Source organism: Lampetra fluviatilis, chromosome 41 (assembly GCF_964198595.1).
Source record: "Lampetra fluviatilis chromosome 41, kcLamFluv1.1, whole genome shotgun sequence".
NCBI lineage: Eukaryota > Metazoa > Chordata > Hyperoartia > Petromyzontiformes > Petromyzontidae > Lampetra > Lampetra fluviatilis.
The window spans coordinates 5,332,864-5,354,152 of record NC_136315.1 but is presented as its reverse complement, the minus strand read 5'-3'; the positions used below and the strand labels follow the sequence as shown (position 1 = coordinate 5,354,152).

The following is a 21,289-nucleotide window of genomic DNA, read 5'->3' as shown; positions in this document are numbered from 1 at the left end:
CATCATCAGGTGTCAAATCCACAGCAATTTTTTTGTTCAAATTTTCTTGCTGTGGATTTTTTTTTCTAATTTTCTTGCTGTGGATTTCACACCTGATGATGATTGCTTGTGTTGCAATTGAAACGTCGTGATAATTTTTTATTATTTGTTATTATTTTATTATTTCCCTTCTACGTGACTTTACCGAAAGAACCAAAAATTTCTGTTATATTTGGACAAACATTTTATTAACTCGCCCCTAATGCGATGGCTGGAACTGCTTCACTTTGGTGAGGCGTGTGATGTTAGCTGGTATTGATGATGTTGCTACTCGCAACTGCTTTTCCAGGTTTGCTCCGAGGAGTATTGAATTTCGAGTCCCGCCTGCGGTTGCCTTGGCAGGGCCACACCAAATGATTTCGCGGACCTTGTACGGCCCGCGGGCCGGACGTTCCCCATCAACGTACTTGCAATACAGTACAAAATGCAACTATCCCCCGTATAGCCTTAACATACTGGTAGGGGCAAGTGCGGTTAGCAAGCACCACCTATGAAGGCCGGCACTGTGGCACACGAGAGGGTGGGTGGCCAGCACCACGCCCGGCCGCCTTTGTCTCCCCAGTGGCGATGTTTACACAACGCACCAGGTACTCATTGGAGGCTGAGCCGGTTCAAAAAATCGTCACTGGTGTTGGCCGTGAGTGGGAATCGAACCCAGGTGGCTAGGTTTGTGGCGCAGCGCTCTAACCGCTACACTACCGCTCACCACAGTACACAACACAGGACACATGCAATTACTGCACTGCTCCATTATACACTACACCTAAGGGCATTGCGTGCATCTCACTCTACTGAATATTTCAATTTGCTGTGCAAAGCCAATAAACAACGAAAAATCAGTTTGCACTTTGGGAAAGAAAAAAACCCCTGCACGTTGTGCACGTTTAAAGAAAATCATGTTTAAGAATGTAAAATGAAACATCTGCCAAAGCTTGCTTGCTGCTTGGTTAATCATTGCACAGCGCCGGGGCCAAACGAGTGATTATTTCCTTCTGAAGATAATGCAGTTGGCATGAGAGAGTTATCTCACACACGCACAGGAATTCACTCACTCCTATTGGTGTTAAGTGTAGAATGTTCAAGCAAAAGCACCGAGTCTCAAACTCGTGTCAACAAAAAACGTCCCCGGCAACGACTTCCACGCAAGAAGGTTACGCAATGCCTGATATTGGGGTGCGCAAATGTTGACCAACCACCACCACCAACCACCACCACCAACCACCACCACCAACCACCACCACCAACCACCACCACCAACCACCACCACCAACCACCACCACCAACCACCACCACCAACCACCACCACCAACCACCACCAACAACCACCACCACCAACTAACACCACCACCACCAACCACTACCACCACCAACCACTACCACCACCAACCACAACCAACAACCACAACCAACAACCACCACCACCAACCACCACCACCAACCACTACCACCACCAACCACTACCACCACCAACCACAACCAACAACCACAACCAACAACCACCACCACCAACCACCACCACCAACCACCACCAACAACCACCACCACCAACCACCTTTACCGAGTGGGGAGTGAGATGGCTGATTTCATGGTAGTGTGTAAATTGGAGAGGGGAGAGAGAGAAGGCTTTCGAGAATGTGGTAAGTTTGGGGCGGAGAGGGTGGTGGTGGTGGCTGGGGAGGGGTTTAGTCGGGGGGTGGTGTGGAAGGATATGGGGGGAAGGGCGGTGCACATGGAAAGTGGGGGGCGAGGTTGTGCAATGTCAGACAGCCGAGTATAAATACAGCAGCCTGCTCCGCTTGGTAACACTCTCCACACTCTCTCTCTGGGGCTCTGCAAGTTTCTGGTCAAGTCCATCTACATATCTCAGCCAAGACTCCCAAGGTAAGAACTTTCTCTGCTTTTTACAATTCCGATCGGTGCACTTTGTTAATGTTGCGCTACGTTGTGGGCTAAATCGCACAATGACACTGCACGCGTAAGGACACGGCTATTTTTAGTTGATATTTAGTTTATTTTTAGTTCATATTTAGTTGATTTTTAGTGCGTTGCTTTCAACGTGGCCAGAGCTTGCTGACCAAAAGCACACGCGAGGTAAGACGTTGTAAGTTAGTTTTACCATTTCGATTTAAAGCTTTCGTGACTGCAGGGATTCATCTTCTTGGTTCTTTCGGTAAAGTCACGTAGAAGGGAAAAACTAAAATAATAAAAACAATAAAATAATATAATAATATAAGAATGTTTTATTTTATTATTTCCCTTCTACGTGACTTTACCGAAAGAACCAAGAAGATTCGTTTTACCAGTTTAAAAGGCCACTAATTGATCATTGAAAGGTAACGTTTTTGGCACTAGTGCGATACAAAAGTCATTTACGTTGCGCGTATATTAAGGGGTGGTTGAAAGGAGGAAATACACTTCCCAATTCATGGATGGCAGCGACAATGAACGCTTTGACTTCGGTACGCGACTGCATTTGTGATGTTCGTGCAATTAAATTCGAGCCACGTGCGTTTCGGGGTGTATTGGGAATTGTTGGCTTTCTAATGAATTACGGCAGTGCTGATGACGGGAATGTGTACACGCGGCACATTTTAATGAAGGGAAACAAATATTTTAAAATATTTCGCTGTAAAATGGCGTTCTGCGAGGCGGGGTATCCAATGAGCACTGCTGCAAACTGAGCTACCCAGCGCTGACGCCCGATTTCCAGATTTACCAGTTCTCTCTTGTTCATAATAGCTCATGATGTAAAGTTGCACGCGACACGCACATGATTGTCAGAGAAAAAAACAAACGCACCCACCCCCCCCATTGTGGCATCAGAGTCCAAGGTGAATAGGCCACGGTTCAGGGTGAAGTCTTTGTTTTACAGTTGTTACTTTTTTTTACGGAATTCGCCACATTCAAGAGCGACCCAGTAAAACGGCAAGCAGCCTTTTGGCTAACATTGGGCCAACATGTTTACTGGGTGAATGTGTGTGTGTGTACTGTGAAACTTCTTTCGCACCGTACGTAGCCAACCGTGATAATGGGAAGACGACAACGCGACAACACACAGAGCGGTTCTAAAGAAAGAGTTTTCAATCGATTTGATTTTTTTAAAGTGAAAGCTCCTAGGGGTGCCTCCCAATATCAGACAGCACTTGCCCCCAACTACCTGTGTGTTGTATTTGCGTGGAGCTGATTGATTTTGTAACCGTAGTAAGGTAAAGCAGCCGTGGGTGTGCGAGGTGCTATGAATTGGCGTCTGGAACCACAAAGTTTCATGTTTTTACTGTTAGGAACCTCTGGTTACACCAGCCCACAGGGGATTATTGTGTCCGTCCGTCGTGCAGGGTGGGGTGGGGAGGGGAGGGGCAGGGTGGGGAGGGGAGGGGCAGGGAGGGGAGGGGCAGGGTGGGGAGGGGAGGGGCAGGGTGGGGAGGGGAGGGGCAGGGTGGGGAGGGGAGGGGCAGGGTGGGGAGGGGAGGGGAGGGGCAGGGTGGGGAGGGGAGGGGCAGGGTGGGGAGGGGAGGGGCGGGGTGGGGAGGGGAGGGGCGGGGTGGGGAGGGGCGGGGTGGGGAGGGGAGGGGTGGGGAGGGGAGGGGTGGGGAGGGGAGGGGCGGGGAGGGGCGGGGAGGGGAGGGGCGGGGAGGGGAGGGGCGGGGTGGGGAGGGGAGGGGCGGGGAGGGGCTGGGTGGGGCTGGGTGGGGAGGGTGGGGAGGGGCTGGGTGGGGAGGGGCTGGGTGGGGCTGGGTGGGGCTGGGTGGGGCTGGGTGGGGCTGGGTGGGGGGTGGCGAGGGTGGGGAGGGGCTGGTCACCCCGTGGTGCCCTTATAAAACTCAACGTTTAACCTACTCACGCCGGCTTGTGCCCGCCCTCACAGTCGGGCATATTTGCGGAATACACCACGCCGCCGTTGACCCTGGCCATTGACCGAGCAACCCAACGTTCCTACCAGCTCCCTCCGCAGGAATGTGTTTGCAGCCTTTATCGGCTGCTTGTGTTCGATGCCGCAGGGTGTTGTGAGTTCAGCCCGTTCGTTCTAGGGGTGCTCTTATCGTCCGGGTGACTGAGGACACAAAGCAGACGACGCACCTTGTAATGTAATCTCGTCACGGTGGCCAGGAGATGTTAACTCCCTCGCCTGGTATACAGGAGGTTCGTGGGTTCGATCCCGGCCCTGACGCCTGCTGATGCTGTATATTTGGAGTTTGCGGTGTCTCTCAGCATAATCACAGTGGCTAGGAGATGTTAACTCCCTCGCCTGGTATCCAGGAGGTCGTGGGCTCGATCCTGGCCCTGATGCCTGCTGTGTATTTGGAGTTTGCGGTGTCTCTCTCTCCCCGTGGTCGCGTGGATTTTTGTCCGGGTTCCCCTGGTTTATTCCCTCCACATTTAAAATCAACATCACGCGTTTCGAGCGTTTGGCTTCAAAAAATGTCCACGTGATAAGCCACTTGGTTGAGCAATCATTTGTGGCCGGTCACTCGTGAAAAACAGCTGCATAGCTCGGGGTGGGCCTTACATAGTAAAAAAAAAAGTTAGTTTTAGTTTATATCTTTGCTAATTCTGTAAAAAAAAACTTCACTGTTTAGAATTCTGGAACCCTTTCCCAGGAGACATCGTCAATGACTGACACCCGCAGCACGACAGCCCATGGCAGCTGTTGATTTCTTGTTTGTCGTTGGAGCCAGGGAGAGCGGAGGCGAAGTTGAATGGCCCATTTGAGTTGTGTTGCTTCCAAGTTCTGTGTTTTTCCATTGTGTGTGTAATGGCCATAGCAGGTTAACTGACAATAGAGACCACTAATCCAACGCTGTACATTTGAATATATTTATTTTTTTGAAGACAAGCTTAATGCAATAGAACTATCTACTTACCAACAGTTTTTAAAGACCAGTTTTTCAACTTCTGCACGTGAAAAACTCGCTTACGCATTCCTCGGCGTGGGTGTGGAAGGTCGGATTTGGTTGTGTCCGGCACTGTGGTTGTGTGCAATAGGGGTGGATACATTTGCTAGGTGGTTTTTTATGTGTGTGTGTGGTTGTGATCCCAGTGGGGAGCGGTGTCATGCATTTAGGGCTAAGTCGACCTAGGGGAGGTCACAGGATAGACTCACCACAGTATTCCATTGATACAAGGCGTGGCCGACAATTGGTTACCATGAGTAATCTTTAAATGTGTAAGAAGAGCCCTTGTGTTGACCCACTGCTGGATGAGACCTCCCCACGCTGTACGGATCTTGGGGCTTATTTGACTTTCGCAAAACGCGGGTGTGTAAACACTCGCAATGAGGGAGCTCCTTCTGTTTCCTCGAGATAAATCCCTTTTTTGGTGTGTGTGTGTGTTTTACAAGTAGTAATACTCGCGCCGGCTTGAAACGTTCTAAGAACTGGATTGATCGTGCGAGGTGCTCGCAGAAATCATCTTGAGAGATCTGGACACGGGTTTCATCGGCGAGCTCCTCCGGCAGCGAGGCTGCGCTTTGAACGTGGGGTCATGCGGCCCGCATGAGCCTGCCCACCGCTGCTGCTGCTTATTCTTTGGGTCTTTCGGTAAAGTGACGTAGATGGGTTCAAATAAAATAACAACAAAACACATTCCTGCGGAGGGAGCTGGTAGGAACGTTGGGTTGCTCGTTCAGTGGCCAGGGTCAACGGCAGCGTGGTGTGTTCCGCAAATGTGACCGACTGTGAGGGCGGGCACAAGTCTTGCAGAACACGTGTGTGCAGTGCCCTGTGCAGAAATGTGTACAGTGCTCAAGTAAAGGTTTTATTTTGACCGGGCAGGGCTCACTGAGCTGTATACGATTCGGAAGTGACCTTGCCTCGAATGATGGCTCAACGAATTGGTGGCTTAAATGTAGAGATTGAGTGCCGTGGCCTCCCTCCCCACCCAGCCCCTCCCCACCCCTCCCATATTTGGAATGCACGACGGACACAATAATCCCCTGTGGGCTGGCGTAATCAGAAGTTTCTTACCAGTATAAAAAAATTACAAAAACGACGACGTTTCGATCGCAACACAAGCGTTCGTCATCCAGCGCTTGTGTTGCGATCGAAACGTCGTAGTTTTTTGTTGTTATTTTTGGTTATTTTCTTTCAACCCATCTGCGTTACTTTACCGAACGCCCCGAAGAATATGAAATCCTGCAGTCACGAAAGCTTTAAGTCGAGGTTTCTGCTGCTGCTTCTTTGACCGGACAGGCAGGAGGTCAAGCGGCCGCGACGATACTGTTCAAGTGATTTTTATGTTACTTTAATTAATTTTAATTTGAAGTTTTTACCTACGTGACTTTACCGAAAAAACCCAAGAATGGGCTTCTGGAGTTGGTGTGGTTTTTTTTTACTACGTGGCTGATATGGAAGCGAGCATAACTTTGCCTTTTTTCGCGTGGTGATTGCCCACAGCTACCCTAGCCGACCAACAAAATGCCGACATACAAGCTGACGTACTTCAACTTGAAGGGACGTGCGGAGCTGTCCCGCTACATCTTCGCGTACGGGGACATCAAGTACGAAGACCAGCGCGTGGACCAAGCCGAGTGGGCCAAAATCAAGCCCAGTAAGCATGCCCTCCACACCCCCCCCACCAACACACCCATTGACATTCTAACACGTAGTTGTAGTTTAGTAATAGTAGTAATATTCATAATAATAGTCGTAATTAGTAGTAGGTTTTCGAAACCAATATTATCCATTGCAAGGGTTTTGGTTTTTTTTCCTGGGCTCTGTTCACGTAAATATAAACGTGTCATAATCTTGATTTGAAGCTTTCGTGACTGCAGGAACCCATACTCTTTGGTTCTTTCAGTAAAGACGTGTCACTTTCTGGCTATCCGCCTGATGTGGCTGTTTGTTTTTGCAATCGCCAGCGAAACATCGCAGTGCTTGAATTGCAAATACTGCGGTGGGTTCACTCTCCAACACACAACCGGTGTGCTGAAGCAATCGACAAGTGGCCCGTTTTGTGTACGCGACACACGAATGTGAAGTTTCTCTGCAAAGACCGTTGGGGCAAGTGCTGTTAGCGAGTAGCACCTAATGAAGGCCGGCACGGCGCACGAGAGGGTGTGGGTGGACAGCACGACGCCCGACCGCCTTTGTCTCCCCAGTGGCGATGTTTACACGTGGCAACCAGGTAGTCATTTGAGACCTGAATTGACCCTACGGGAGGCCCAGGACCACACACACACACGGTATTATGTGCTGGTGTGCGTGCCATAGTGATATCCACCCAGCAGTTTTAAGTGTACACATCACGGCTGTAGACAATGGGCAGGTCACGTGTGGTGAGCTAAAGGGTGGGGTGCTCCCACCTGCCTTGCATGGACAGAATAGATGACAAAGCCCTACAGAGGAGCAGCCTCGACCTCTGTAGTGGAGTCTCCCTTCTCGGCAGTAGAGTGGCCATTGCAGGGCTGCACCTTTGCCACCTTTCTGACGGCGAACTCCGGTCATCCTCGTAGCGGATTTTGGCTGACCACCGCATCGTGTGGCGCTTTCAGATGCGTTTCTGCTCCGATGTTAGGAAGCCACTGGAGGCTGCTACGCACTTTTAAATCGTCATCTAGATTGAAATCTCATTTCTTTAGAACTGCTTTTTGTGTTTTGATCGCTGTCCTTCCCTGCACCTCCAATTAGCGTGGTTGGCCACGTACGCTGCGAAATGAGTTCGTCATACGTACATACATACTGCCCTTTGTTAGTTAATCCACTGCTGGATCAAGCACCCCCCCCACCCCTCTCTCTCCCACGCTGTGTTGGTCATTGAGGGGGTCGGGCTTGGTTGTTTATCCATACTTTACTACACTGGTCATTGCCGGTGGCTGGCAGGTCTGGTTCAGGTATCACTCGCCACTCCGGCCTTGCATCGACCCGAAATGAAAAGTGTAAACATTTCACTTCCTCCTGGCTGACTCGGCTCCGTGTCTCCTCCTTTCGGCCTTCCGTGTGGTTTCTGGCACACTCGCACTAATTCTTGGCAGTATAAATGATGCACTTTAAAAATAATCAGAATTGAATGATTGTTCTTATTAGTCGTCGTGGCTTGTCCACTGCTGGATGAAGGCAATCCACCCCCCCTCTCCCCGTATCGTCGCCATCCCTACTGGTCCTGCGATGCCACCGCCCGTCACATTCTTGAGATGACCGCCGCACCACTCCGTCTCTCTCCGTAGTCGTTATGCTCTTGGGCGCGTTCTCTCCTTTAGCCGCCGTTTTGTCCATCGGCTGCCCTCTTCACTTCCAACGGCAGTCTTTTTATTCTTCCCCAAGAACTAATACATTACGCAAATCCTTCACGGCTTATCCCGAACCAAACTCTCTGCCAATGAGCAGATCTGCCGTGCAGAAAAAAGAAATACTTTTGTTCCCTTTATTCTTGCTGTAAATAAATAATTTTTTATAGTAGTACGATTTACATATGATTACATTACGCACAGCGGCCTCCCTCACTGCGCTTGTATTAACAAGCCGGAGACATCGCTCATTGCAAATAAAATTGCCCACTGTTTTTTCTTTTTAATATGCATCTACTGAGTAAAATACCGATGTTTGTGTCACCGTGAGCAGCCACCCGTGGGATTAAACGGGCCTCTCAACTGGAATGGGTTCATGACCTCTGCCCAGTCGCCGATCAATGACCGCACAGAATAAGAATAAAAAAATATTTTAAAAACCCCATCTTATTAAATATTTGGTTCTGCACTTAATTTGGCTAAACACCATGACTGATAATAATTAAACGCTCAGTTTGACCGGCAGTGCTGTCTGGTAGCTGTAAGAGGTAGGTAAGTGCTGCACCCTTGTGGTGGACAAGCAGCTGCGGGAGCGCTTCTGTGGCGTCTCTCTCCAAAGTCCGCGCCCTCCTCATGCGCAAAGGGGTTGATGGACCGCTCCGTGAGGGATCGGGATGTATTCTTTGTCTCGTCACGTGATGCCGACAGCACAACCAGGATAAAAATTTGGGCACGAAGACGACGAGTTAAAACGAGATGGTTATCTATGGGGGGACCCTTTTTTGCCGCTATCGAGATGGTGAAAACAAGGAATAGGCGCTTGCCCTTTCCGCCGGTAATACTATGGGAGGTGTTATAAGATTTCGATTTAAAGCTTTCGTGACTGCAGGGATTAATCTTCTTGGTTCTTTCGGTAAAGTCACATAGAAGGGAAGTAATAAAATAATAAAAATAAAACATAATAAAATAAAATAATATAATATAATAAAATAATATAATAATATAATATTATTTTATTTTATTACTTCCCTTCTACGTGACTTTACCGAAAGAACCAAGAAGGTGTTATAAGATGTTCAAACCACCAAATGGACACGTACTTGCAAGTCATCAAGTCTGCATGAACCACACGTGTCTTGTGGTAAAATATTCAACCAAACATGCTTTGATGATGATGAGATGTGCATTGGCCTTGGAACCGATGGCCTTCACCAGAGACGGCCTCTGTTACGGACTTGTGTCGCCACTGCTGTTAGACCTAGAGACCAACGCCAAAAGGTGATGTGGACAAATGGAAATGCAAATGTCAACGCATTCCTAGCTCGGGTTGAGTCGTTGTATCTGTGCAGAACATGTGGGGGGGGGGCTTTTGGCGTCCTCTGGTCTAACACCGTTTTGAGACGAGGCTCAAAAGAAAGCTGTCTCTGGCGTGGACCAATCAGTTTCAAAGACAATGCATATACTATCAGAGTGTTTTTTGTTTGCATTCTGACCACAAGTATTGTGGTTAATGCAGACATGATTCCTTGTAAAAGGTTTCAGTTTAGTGTTTTAACATCTTAACACCTGTTTTGTTGCCAGAAAAAATGGGAACACCTACTCTCATATGTGGGGGGGGGGGGGGGTTGCGTGAATGGGCTATTCTCTGCAGGTATGTGTGCAGAACGTTGCACTAAGAAGGCTCGGACAATCGTCCACGTTTATGAGAAGAGCGCAACCCGATCCAGACCAATTCACTGGAGCATATCTCTTTTGTACAGTCGAGCAAAGTCCCATTTTCTGATCCGAATGAACCCGGGACCCTCGGGTGTTGATTGATGATGAGTGACATATGACCCATGACCTTTGACTTGAGTCGCCTGACGCGCAACAACCATGTGACCTTGCTAATCACGTGCGGGTTTGAAACCAAGCAATGTCTTGAGTAAGTTGACGCAAACCAGTTTTACAGAACGGGCGGCACCCACACCTGCTTGCACGCTTTAATAACCGTGCATCGTTACGTTTTAATAACCGTGCGTCGTTACGTTTTAATAACCGTGCGTCGTTCTGCTTTCCTCCACCTCCTTGCTATTCTCTCCACAGCCCTGCCCTTCAAGCAGGTGCCCGTGCTAGAGGTGGACGGCAAGATCCTCAGCCAGAGTTTTGCGATCGCTCGTTTCCTGGCCCGGGAGGCAGGTGAGATGTGCAACTGGTCACGGGGTGGGGGAGGGAATGGAGGGGCGGTTCGGGTGTGTAGTGGGCACACGGGTGTTGCGGTGTGCACGCCGGAGAGCCGAGATCTGGGCTTCCCCAGTCATACTCCAACATTCCACACTGTTGAGGGCCGTCCTCGCGAATTTGTCTATCGTCATCGGTCGGTCGTGACCACTCCACCGTCGGATGAAGGCCTCCCCAATCCGCCGCTACAATCCGCGGTTGGCTACGTACGGTGCGAAGGAAGTTCAACATACACACGTACCGTAATTCAACAATCCCACCCAGCGCATGTACACGAGATGATCTCATTTGCTCCATCTCCTTGGTGGCCGTACTCTTGCACGTCTTTGCTCTCCAGCTGCAACGTCCCTGCCCCGGCCCAATTGTTTAACAATCAAAACCGTGTCTACTGAATTGGCCCTTTGTTCTCTAATTGGCACTCAAGTGCAGTGTAATACCGTATGGTATTTGCAAGGCATGAAATCTAAACGGATAATACATTTTGCTCTGACCGGGCATAATATGCTCTGGCCACTAGGAGGCAGTCATGGAATATTGGTGGCGCTTCTTAAAACTGCAACCTTTTCCCGTGGTGAATTCTGAGTAACGAAAACAACATTTGAGCAGACAAGGGTCCGACTTGTTGATTTAAGCAGGGGAAGACTCCAGATCGGTTTCGGCGTTCCGTGTCTCATCGGCAGGGTGTGTGGCCTTGTTTCCCAAAATGCTAACGGGCAGAGGTGGGACAAAGTCATTGTTATGCAAGTCCAAGTCGAGTCGCAAGTCATCAAATTCATGACTCGAGTCTGACTCGAGTCCAAGTCACATGACTCGAGTCCACACCTCTGCTAACGGGTATCCTGCCAACAGAGGCGTTGCAGACAGAGCAGCTGCCTAGGACCTCGGGAGTGACTCTTTTAAGGAAATTCTGGATTTGGGTCTTCCCCTAGGTTTGCTCGGCCTAAACTTCGTGATGGAGGGGGGGGTCCCTCCATTCTGCCTCCCGGGCTGACCTGAGCGCGAAGAGATTTTACGAGCGCAGAGGACTGGATAGTTTTTTTTTGTATCGCAGTTTCACCGATGTGTTTTATAAAGATTAGCCGGAGTGCTGGGCTATCCGATTAGTTCAATAATGACCCTGCCTGTTATCGATTGGATGACTCGACTAATCGGATAACGCTGAAAACGTTGTAAAGGTTTTAACCTCTGTTCTTGCTCGTGTGATGGGCGACGTTTGGTACAGTCGTCAACATTCTTGTGATGAACTAAAATAGTTTTTTATCATGTAGAAAATGTATTGATTACTATAATAATCAACCGTGTCATGTTCGACGTCGGGGGGCGGGGGGGGGCGAGGTCCTGCCGTTTGGAGGCCGGTAGTGCGGTGGCCACACACTTTGTGTCAAGGCACCCTGAGTCCTCGGCCCCAATAAAGCAGAGTACTGGTCTGCAAACTACAAATTATTAATCGATTTCAAGATCACCCCACCACCGTGGCCAAAGCCGTTGAAGCCCCCCCCCCCCTACCTCCCGGCAGTGTCTCCTCTTCCCATTCATCGCCGAACTCTTAACTTTTTTTCCATCTTGATTTGATGCTTTCGTGACTGCAGGAATCCATACTCTTTGGATCTTTCGGTAAAGTCACGTAGGTAGAAGAAATAATAGATCACGACGTTTCGATCGCCGCACGAGAAATCGTCCTCGGGTGGCATGGAGAAACAGGTTGCTGAAACAAGTCCTTGTATCTTCTTGATTCTTTCGGTAAAGCCACGTAGAAGGGAAATAATAAAATAATAAAAATAAAACATAATAAAATAATTCTCACGACGTTTCGGCCACAACGCAAGCAGCCGTCCTCAGGTGAAGAACAGGTCTGTCGGAAAGACAGATGAATCCCTGCAGTCACGAAAGCTTTAAATCGAAAAGTCCTTATATATTACCGTCCCAGTTTGTACAGCCAACGCACACACATAGTGATAAGCTCGGGCCTGCTTCCTGGTCTTAATAGCTGCTCGCTAATGACGGAAGAGAGGAAAAAAAAAACCTTCAATCGACAACACATTCATATTCTGCTTTGGAAATGAAAGCTTTCTTGAATTGGATTGCGGAATAAACGCACACACATTGTGATAAGCTCGGGCCTGCTTCCTGGTCTTAATAGCTGCTCGCTAATGACGGAAGAGAGAAAAAAAAAACCTTCAATCGACAACACATTCATATTCTGCTTTGGAAATAAACGCATTCTTGAATTGGATTGCGGAATAAAGACACACACCGCCGATGTATCGGGTCAATGCTGGGCTTTTCCATTTTGAAAAACTTTAATAACGAAAGTGGCCGTGGTTTTTTTCTTTCTCCTCCTCCTTTGGTTTGCTTGGCAAAAGAAACTTGTTGACATTGCACACCGGCGAGTGCATTTCGGTATTGCTTGACGCTCGTCAGAATACAAATGCTGACGGAGCAACGAATCGGAGCAATTACGTGGAATGCTGCTTTACCCACAATGTTCTTCAACTTCTTTCATAAAACATCCACCAACCAAGAATAATTTCAATTTGTAGTGGCATCTAAATGCAACCAGCATCTTGACGGAGATGACTGGCTGATGCACCACCTGTGCCCCCTACTGTGCCAACTTGCTGTGCTTTAGCCAAAAAACACCCACACACACACGCATTACGGCATTCACCTTCCCGATCGCTGCGAGCACCGGCGGTGACTGGTCGGCAACGCGAGCGTGGCACCGGCGGTGACTGGTCGGCAACGCGAGCGTGGCACCGGCGGTGACTGGTCGGCAACGCGAGCGTGGCACCGGCGGTGACTGGTCGGCAACGCGAGCGTGGCACCGGCGGTGACTGGTCGGCAACGCGAGCGTGGCACCGGCGGTGACTGGTCGGCAACGCGAGCGTGGCACCGGCGGTGACTGGTCGGCAACGCGAGCGTGGCACCGGCGGTGACTGGTCGGCAACGCGAGCGTGGCACCGGCGGTGACTGGTCGGCAACGCGAGCGTGGCACCGGCGGTGACTGGTCGGCAACGCGAGCGTGGCACCGGCGGTGACTGGTCGGCAACGCGAGCGTGGCACCGGCGGTGACTGGTCGGCAACGCGAGCGTGGCACCGGCGGTGACTGGTCGGCAACGCGAGCGTGGCACCGGCGGTGACTGGTCGGCAACGCGAGCGTGGCACCGGCGGTGACTGGTCGGCAACGCGAGCGTGGCACCGGCGGTGACTGGTCGGCAACGCGAGCGTGGCACCGGCGGTGACTGGTCGGCAACGCGAGCGTGGCACCGGCGGTGACTGGTCGGCAACGCGAGCGTGGCACCGGCGGTGACTGGTCGGCAACGCGAGCGTGGCACCGGCGGTGACTGGTCGGCAACGCGAGCGTGGCACCGGCGGTGACTGGTCGGCAACGCGAGCGTGGCACCGGCGGTGACTGGTCGGCAACGCGAGCGTGGCACCGGCGGTGACTGGTCGGCAACGCGAGCGTGGCACCGGCGGTGACTGCTCGGCAACGCGAGCGTGGCACCGGCGGTGACTGCTCGGCAACGCGAGCGTGGCACCGGCGGTGACTGCTCGGCAACGCGAGCGTGGCACCGGCGGTGACTGCTCGGCAACGCGAGCGTGGCACCGGCGGTGACTGCTCGGCAACGCGAGCGTGGCACCGGCGGTGACTGCTCGGCAACGCGAGCGTGGCACCGGCGGTGACTGCTCGGCAACGCGAGCGTGGCACCGGCGGTGACTGCTCGGCAACGCGAGCGTGGCACCGGCGGTGACTGCTCGGCAACGCGAGCGTGGCACCGGCGGTGACTGCTCGGCAACGCGAGCGTGGCACCGGCGGTGACTGCTCGGCAACGCGAGCGTGGCACCGGCGGTGACTGCTCGGCAACGCGAGCGTGGCACCGGCGGTGACTGCTCGGCAACGCGAGCGTGGCACCGGCGGTGACTGCTCGGCAACGCGAGCGTGGCACCGGCGGTGACTGCTCGGCAACGCGAGCGTGGCACCGGCGGTGACTGCTCGGCAACGCGAGCGTGGCACCGGCGGTGACTGCTCGGCAACGCGAGCGTGGCACCGGCGGTGACTGCTCGGCAACGCGAGCGTGGCACCGGCGGTGACTGCTCGGCAACGCGAGCGTGGCACCGGCGGTGACTGCTCGGCAACGCGAGCGTGGCACCGGCGGTGACTGCTCGGCAACGCGAGCGTGGCACCGGCGGTGACTGCTCGGCAACGCGAGCGTGGCACCGGCGGTGACTGCTCGGCAACGCGAGCGTGGCACCGGCGGTGACTGCTCGGCAACGCGAGCGTGGCACCGGCGGTGACTGCTCGGCAACGCGAGCGTGGCACCGGCGGTGACTGCTCGGCAACGCGAGCGTGGCACCGGCGGTGACTGCTCGGCAACGCGAGCGTGGCACCGGCGGTGACTGCTCGGCAACGCGAGCGTGGCACCGGCGGTGACTGCTCGGCAACGCGCTTCGTTGGCGCCGGCGGTGACTGCTCGGCAACGCGCTTCGTTGGCGCCGGCGGTGACTGCTCGGCAACGCGCTTCGTTGGCGCCCTCTGCCTTGCGATGGATGTGTGCAGGGGTCGCCGGCAAGACGAGTCTGGAGCAGGCCCAGGCTGACATGTTGGTGGACACCATCTTCGAACCCGTCGTGCTCGTCCCCTGGCGTGAACAGGACGAGGCTGTCAAGGTGATTGCCCCCCTGTGTGTGTGTGTGTGCGCGTTCACGTGCGCATGTGGGGGGAGCGGTAGTGTTGCGGTTAGCGCCGCTGCGCTACGAACCCGGCGACCCGAGTTCGATTCCCGCTCGTGGCCAACACCGGTGACGAGTATCTGAACCGGTTCCTGGGCCTCCCCTAGGTCGACTCCTGCCAGCGAGCCTTCGACACTTCACATGGCCTCAATGTGCACCTAGCCTGGCACAAAGTGTGCACCTAGTTCATGGTGACATCGCCGCCACTTAGTGGAAAGTGGTTGTGTAGTGGTTAGCATGCTGCGCTACGCACCTGGTGATTCGGGTTCGATTCCCGCTCGCGTCCACCAACACCACTGACAATTAGCTGAACAAGTCCTCGGCCTCGTCTAGATCGAGCCGGGCGTGGTGCTGGCCACCCACCCCCCTCGTGTGCCGTGCCAGCCTTCATAAGTGCTTGAAAAGTCTGAGGCTATAAGGGGGGATCTTTGCATATGTGTGCTGGACTAACGTGTGCTTTTGTAACGTTACCCTGGTGGTAGTGGTGTTGATGCCATTGTTGCTTTTACAAAAATGTAAGTTCAATCTAGATTTGTAAGTGTCCCTCTCACTGATGTTTCGTCCACTTTAGTAGTAACAATTTCCGATACTTGGCAACACAATTGCGGCAACGATTGTGAAAGTCTCAATGAGTATTAAGACTTTTTCAGGATGCTTAAGCAATTCCATTATTGGGGTGTGTTTGGCTGCATGATGGGTTAACCCACCATGCATACGAGTGGATACTCTTCACTTCCATATCCGAAGTAAACGCTACCAGTCACGACTTGTTGAATTGTGTTCAGCGTTTTGCTTTTCCCCATCATTGTCTGCAGAAGGAGAAAATTGAGAAACTGTTCAAAGACACCGTGCCTGTGTGGCTGGCCAACCTCGAAGCGTACCTGGGCGACAGCACCTGGTTTGTTGGAGATTCGGTGAGTCCCCCACCATCGTTAGCTTGTCTGAGACCACTTGTCATTCTAAACAGACGCAATTTAATATTCCCAGCTAAGCGTGGTGGTGCTAAAGCAGGGGTGGGGAACGTCCGGCCCGCGAAATCATTTGGGTCTGGCCCTGCCAAGGCAACCGCAGGCAGGACTCGAAATTCAATACATCTAGAAGCAAACCTGGAAAAGCAGTTGCGAGTAGCAACATCATCGATACCAGCTAGCATCACACGCCTCGCCAAAGAGAAGCAGTTCCAGCCATCGCATTAGGGGTGAGTTAATTAAATCTTTGACCAAATATAACGGGCACATTTTTAAGTTGATAATTTTATATGGCCCGCGAATGATGTTATAAATATTACAAATGGCCCTTGGCAGAAAAACGGTGCTAAAGCAACGTGTAAACAACTGGTAATAATAATGTAATTTATTATTCAGGACATTCTTAATGCGTTTTAGGAGTGTCTTGCATCGTGGGGGTTTGGCCAATTCATTAGAGTTTTTTTTGCGTCTGGGAGGCATCTAAAGGTATACAGATGGTGGGTTCACCAACCCACTTTCTGTCGAGCAATACCTTGGCCACCTTGCAGCGAATATCAGGTTGGAGGAGTTTTCACGTCGACTTTATCGCGTCAGCTGTTCGCTTTAGAGGTCTGGATCGGAGGAATGTGCCAACTTGCGAGTCCGTGAATACCTTCCGGAAACTGGAATACAAATCAAGGCTTAAAGGACGGTGGATTGATGCCACATGCTGTTACCCCTCTTCTGCTTGGCATGTCCAAGGCAAGCCAGGGTGGCGCCCTTCTGGTACAGGTGGCTTACCGCTGGCTATTACCCAAAAGCAGAGTTGGAAACCGAACCGTGATACGGTGGCCTCGCAAGACATTCAAATATGTCTCAGATCCAATCTGGGCCTGGGGCACGGTTTGTAATTTTTCCATATTTAAAAAAAATCTGGGTTGGATTGGGTAAACATTATGACGACATTAACCCACCCACCCCCCAACTGGTCTTGCACCTGATAGGCCCACAGGGATGGCATCACCTTTACTCTTTCTATTTAAGACCGAAACAGGAGGACTTTTGGCTATCGCCTGATGAGGCTGGTTGTAATCAGCAGTGAAACGCTGTACTCTGATGGTAAATGTTTTGCATGTACTTTCCAACGCACCGGTGTGCTGAAGCAGTCACTAATTGGCACGTTTTGTTTACGTGACGAACCTTACTAATTTGTTGTGGCGGGTTTAACGACACATTTTATAATTGCTTGATCTCGCCCAAATAACCTTTTATTATGGACAATATTGGCCGCAAAAGCCTACGTGTTGAACTTGGTAATTTGTTTAGTGCTGACGTCAACAAGTCCATCGCGTGTTGCGACAACAAATAAACAAACAAAAACAACAACCTGGCAACGTCTTGACCCACCCCTGGGCTGGCTTGACACGGTCCCCACGTGCGACGCAGTTGTACAGCAGGGGAAAAAACTGTTGTTTTTTTGGGGAAGGCGCCTGATATACGATTGGGCCATGCAAAGACAAACTGTCGTCTGGGGAAAGGGGGTCCCCGAAATGCATTCTTGGGGCTACCAATGCTGCCGACCCCGGGAGGAAATCGCCGTTTTGACGCGAGCCAGAAGCGATGCGAAGATGACGACGGGGAGAATGAGGAGGAGGAGGAGTTGTTGGCGTGATCAAGGGATGAATGTCGGGATGGGGTAGGGGTTAGTTAGTGGCCCATTTCGTTGAGATTCCCCCTTTTCACGGTCTCAGAAGCCCCGTCCATCATCAACGGGTTCTCTTTTTTTAACGAGCACACAAAGCGCACGGTGCTGGGGAGGGAGGCGGGGGAAGGATGGCTGGTCGTGTGCGCTCGTTCTCTAAAAGCGACGTGTAACGATGACGCAGTGACGCGGTATTTCTACGTCGCTTTACAGCCCCCCATTGGGAATGCGGAAGCAGAGTAAACGAATTTGGCCGACCCCCCCCCCCCCCCCCCACCACCACCCCCATTGTGGGTGCACGTTAACATAACGATGGGGATTCTTGCTCTCGATCTCTCTCGTGGACATCCGAACGGTGGCTCTCGATTTTGACTGTAAAACACGAGGCTCGCTCTGTTATTATTAGCACTGCAGAACTCATTGTGTCCTCGGCGGTTAATTTCAACGGAGCGGTTTTGTGTCCCGTGCTGTTTGTTTGTGTGCCAGGAGCGGCATTACGCGTGTGCTTATTATCAGCTGCCGCTTTCTCTGCCGATTTGATGCGTAGCATTGACAGTGATTTTATTGGTACTCATTTAATCCTCGTCATAGCCCCGACAAAAATTGTCTAGCTTTGCAGGTAGCTCGTATAGCAAAAGTTACCATGTCTTCATCATCATCACCATCTTTAGCCACGATCGATCCACTGCTGGATGAATGCCTGCCCAAGCCGTCTCTCGCGATCCTTCGATGCAACAATCCACCTCGCAAAGCTATTTTTTTTTATAAGACATTTTAATTCCACATCCTCCCTCACATCCTGACGTTTCTGGACGGTATTACCAGGGGCATCGGTGGTGTCGGGCACAAGCAGTCTCATTGGAGCAGGTGGAGTGGGGGTGGGGGGATTTTATTTGGGGGAGGTTGATCAGGTCATTGCCGTTCTGGGCTCAGGTATTTAAGACTGGTCTAAGGTTCAGGAATGGTGTTATTATATTTTTTATTGTCGTACGCTGTTGCGATTTTTTTTTTTTCGCGACTGTTAACTGTGGCGTTTCTCGCATTCCGCCGTGTGCACAGGTGACCTGGGCCGACTTCCAGTGGCACATCGCCAGCGTGGTGCTGGACACGCTGAAGCCCGGCTTCCTGAAGGGGTACGGCAAGCTCGAGGCCCTGCGGGACCGCGTGGGCGCCCTGCCCAAAATCGCGGCCTACCTGAAGGCTCGTCCCGTAACCCCCATGTGAGAATGCTCCCTTTTGAAAACAAACGAGAATTAAAAAAAAAAACGCCACTACAACAAACCCGCGCGGACTTCCATCGTAAAATTTACCTCATTTCGTCCTGACCACCTGCCGTTCAGTGCAGCAGGTCCACCTGATACGTTTTTACGGATATATTTGTTCTCCTACTCTGCATCACGAGCCAGGCCACACGCGCACACAAATGGTCCTCAACTTGTAGCCAGTGTCAATTTGTTAAATCTGGTCGCACCACAGATGCATGAACAACCTCCCAGATTATAATATGAATCCTCAACTTTTGCTTCTACAGTGAAAGGGGTGGGGGATGAAGTGACAATCTGGTTTACTGGAAAGAAAATGTGTGCATTCTGTAACAAAGCGAAATGCTCAATAGTTGGCCATAATATGTTTAGTGACCTTTTTTGAGCAATTCACATTTGCCACACCACTTAGGACAAAGCCAACTGAAATGCAGCGTCGGATTATGCGTGAGTGGGGTTTGCAACCTGAAAGGCTGTGTGTTTAGGGAGAAGGCTCTAAAAAAGTCATGATATTGGTATGGTTTGTGATGGTGTGGTTGTAAAATGACCAATTGGTGAAGCTGGTGTTTTGGCATCTGTTAAACATTCTTTTTCATATGCTGTAATTTCTGGTTAGTGACTTGAATAAAAAATTATTTGAATACATTTGTAAGGATCTGGCAATGTTTTGTGTTTTGCATCAATTGAGCGTATGGCGGGAAAGACGAGCAGAAGCGTTGAAACGTCTTTAAAAAAACACACAAAGTTGATTCCGGGGTGGGGGGGGGGTAGACTTTGAGTCGACAGCATGGGTGGCTGGGGGAGTGGGGAGTTCCATATTGTGGGGGCAGCTTGGACGAGGAGCGGCCTCGCGCAGCCTCCATAGAGCGGAGGTGTCTGTTCATTCATTTTCAGAGGGGGGCCACGTAAGACATCGTCGGTATGAGGGTCGCTACACCGGCCCTGTTCTAGCGTTTTGTATTTTTTGGAGGCCTCGCGTCCAGGGGTTGCCAGTGGCCCACGGACCTTGCAATGGAGCACACTGGTGTATGTGATGGGCTGTAGAGATGCAGTGTGTGTGTGTGTGTGTTCTTTGTTATCTCCCTTTGACACTTTCACCTTTACCCCACGATTATCTCTCCCGGTGCCTCGGTTGAAACAGTGGGGCGGTAAATTTTGACTTTAAACTTTCGTGACTGCAAGAATTCATATTCTATGATTCTTTCCGTAAAGTCACGTACACAGAAAAAAAATAACAATAAAATTATAAAAATATCACGACGTTTATTACTTTATTATTTTTTCTATCTACGTGACTTTACCGAAAGAACCATAGAATAAGTGGGGCGGTAGTTTATTGAATCCTCCAGACCAAATCCACCTCAGCGGTACAAATGTCCACGCCGCAGTCGAGCAGCGGGTCGCGTCCGATGTCGTACGGTTTGGGTACTCGCCTACCTTCCAAGACGTCTCGCCAGTGTGGAAGAGTAGGCCAAATACTCTCGAGGCCAAATATGCTGTCTAGAACTCCCTCCAGTGGAGACCTTCCACCAACAGCAGCTGTGCCTTTTTATTATTTTACACTGTTTTATTTAACTCACTGTGTCTTGTATCCTCAAATCTTGTAACTCAATTTGAACCCACTTCCCAATGTCGTATCGACTGCAAACTTGGTATACATACGTCATACTGATGACAATACTATATTCTATCATAAAAAAATGTATATTTGTAAACAATCTTTTTTATATGTTATGTTTCGTCTTGGGTCTAATTGTTCATGCTCAACTGACGTTGGCTGTAATTGACCACGGCCCCCCTTACGTTATGGCAAGCTTCGGGGCCACTTCCTGGAGTCGTGGAGTTCTGCCATTACTCGTAGGGTACATTTCATTAAAGCGTGTTTAAAAAAAAAAAAGTATTTCTTAAATATTATTTATTTTTACCCCATTCACATGTAATGCACGTGCAGTGTTAAGGCACGTTGGACTTCTTTCGCACCGTACGTAGCCAACGGTGCTAATTCGGTTCACCGCGTATGGCCTCGGGGTACAGCGGACAAACAGCGCTCGCGAACCTTGACCCCCGAGGAAAGTTCCTCACTGGGTCACGTTCGCACAGGTCGAGGTTCATCTCTCTCGCCTTATGAAAAAAAAACCAGATGGACATTGACATGACTCTGCCTCTT

General features: G+C 50.9%; 1 protein-coding gene across 1 annotated transcript; it reads left to right on the top strand.

Annotated features, from left to right (window-relative positions):
- Positions 1 to 1,823: 1,823 nt before the first annotated feature.
- Positions 1,824 to 19,107, top strand: HPGDS (hematopoietic prostaglandin D synthase). The gene is made up of 6 exons (XM_078875380.1): positions 1,824 to 1,920; positions 6,432 to 6,585; positions 10,346 to 10,438; positions 15,039 to 15,148; positions 16,027 to 16,125; positions 18,920 to 19,107. The coding sequence occupies exons 2-6, from the start codon at positions 6,453 to 6,455 to the stop codon at positions 19,082 to 19,084; spliced, it is 600 nt and encodes a 199-aa protein (XP_078731506.1). The 5' UTR covers positions 1,824 to 1,920; positions 6,432 to 6,452; the 3' UTR covers positions 19,085 to 19,107.
- The last annotated feature ends 2,182 nt before the right edge of the window (positions 19,108 to 21,289 follow it).

Bases quoted from the DNA above. Each gene is read 5' to 3' on its own strand.
- HPGDS (XM_078875380.1), top strand. From the start codon at position 6,453: ATGCCGACATACAAGCTGACGTACTTCAACTTGAAGGGACGTGCGGAG. The intron at 6,586-10,345 runs GTAAGCATGCCC...TTCTCTCCACAG, and splicing joins GTGGGCCAAAATCAAGCCCA to CCCTGCCCTTCAAGCAGGTG. The intron at 16,126-18,919 runs GTGAGTCCCCCA...CCGTGTGCACAG, and splicing joins CCTGGTTTGTTGGAGATTCG to GTGACCTGGGCCGACTTCCA.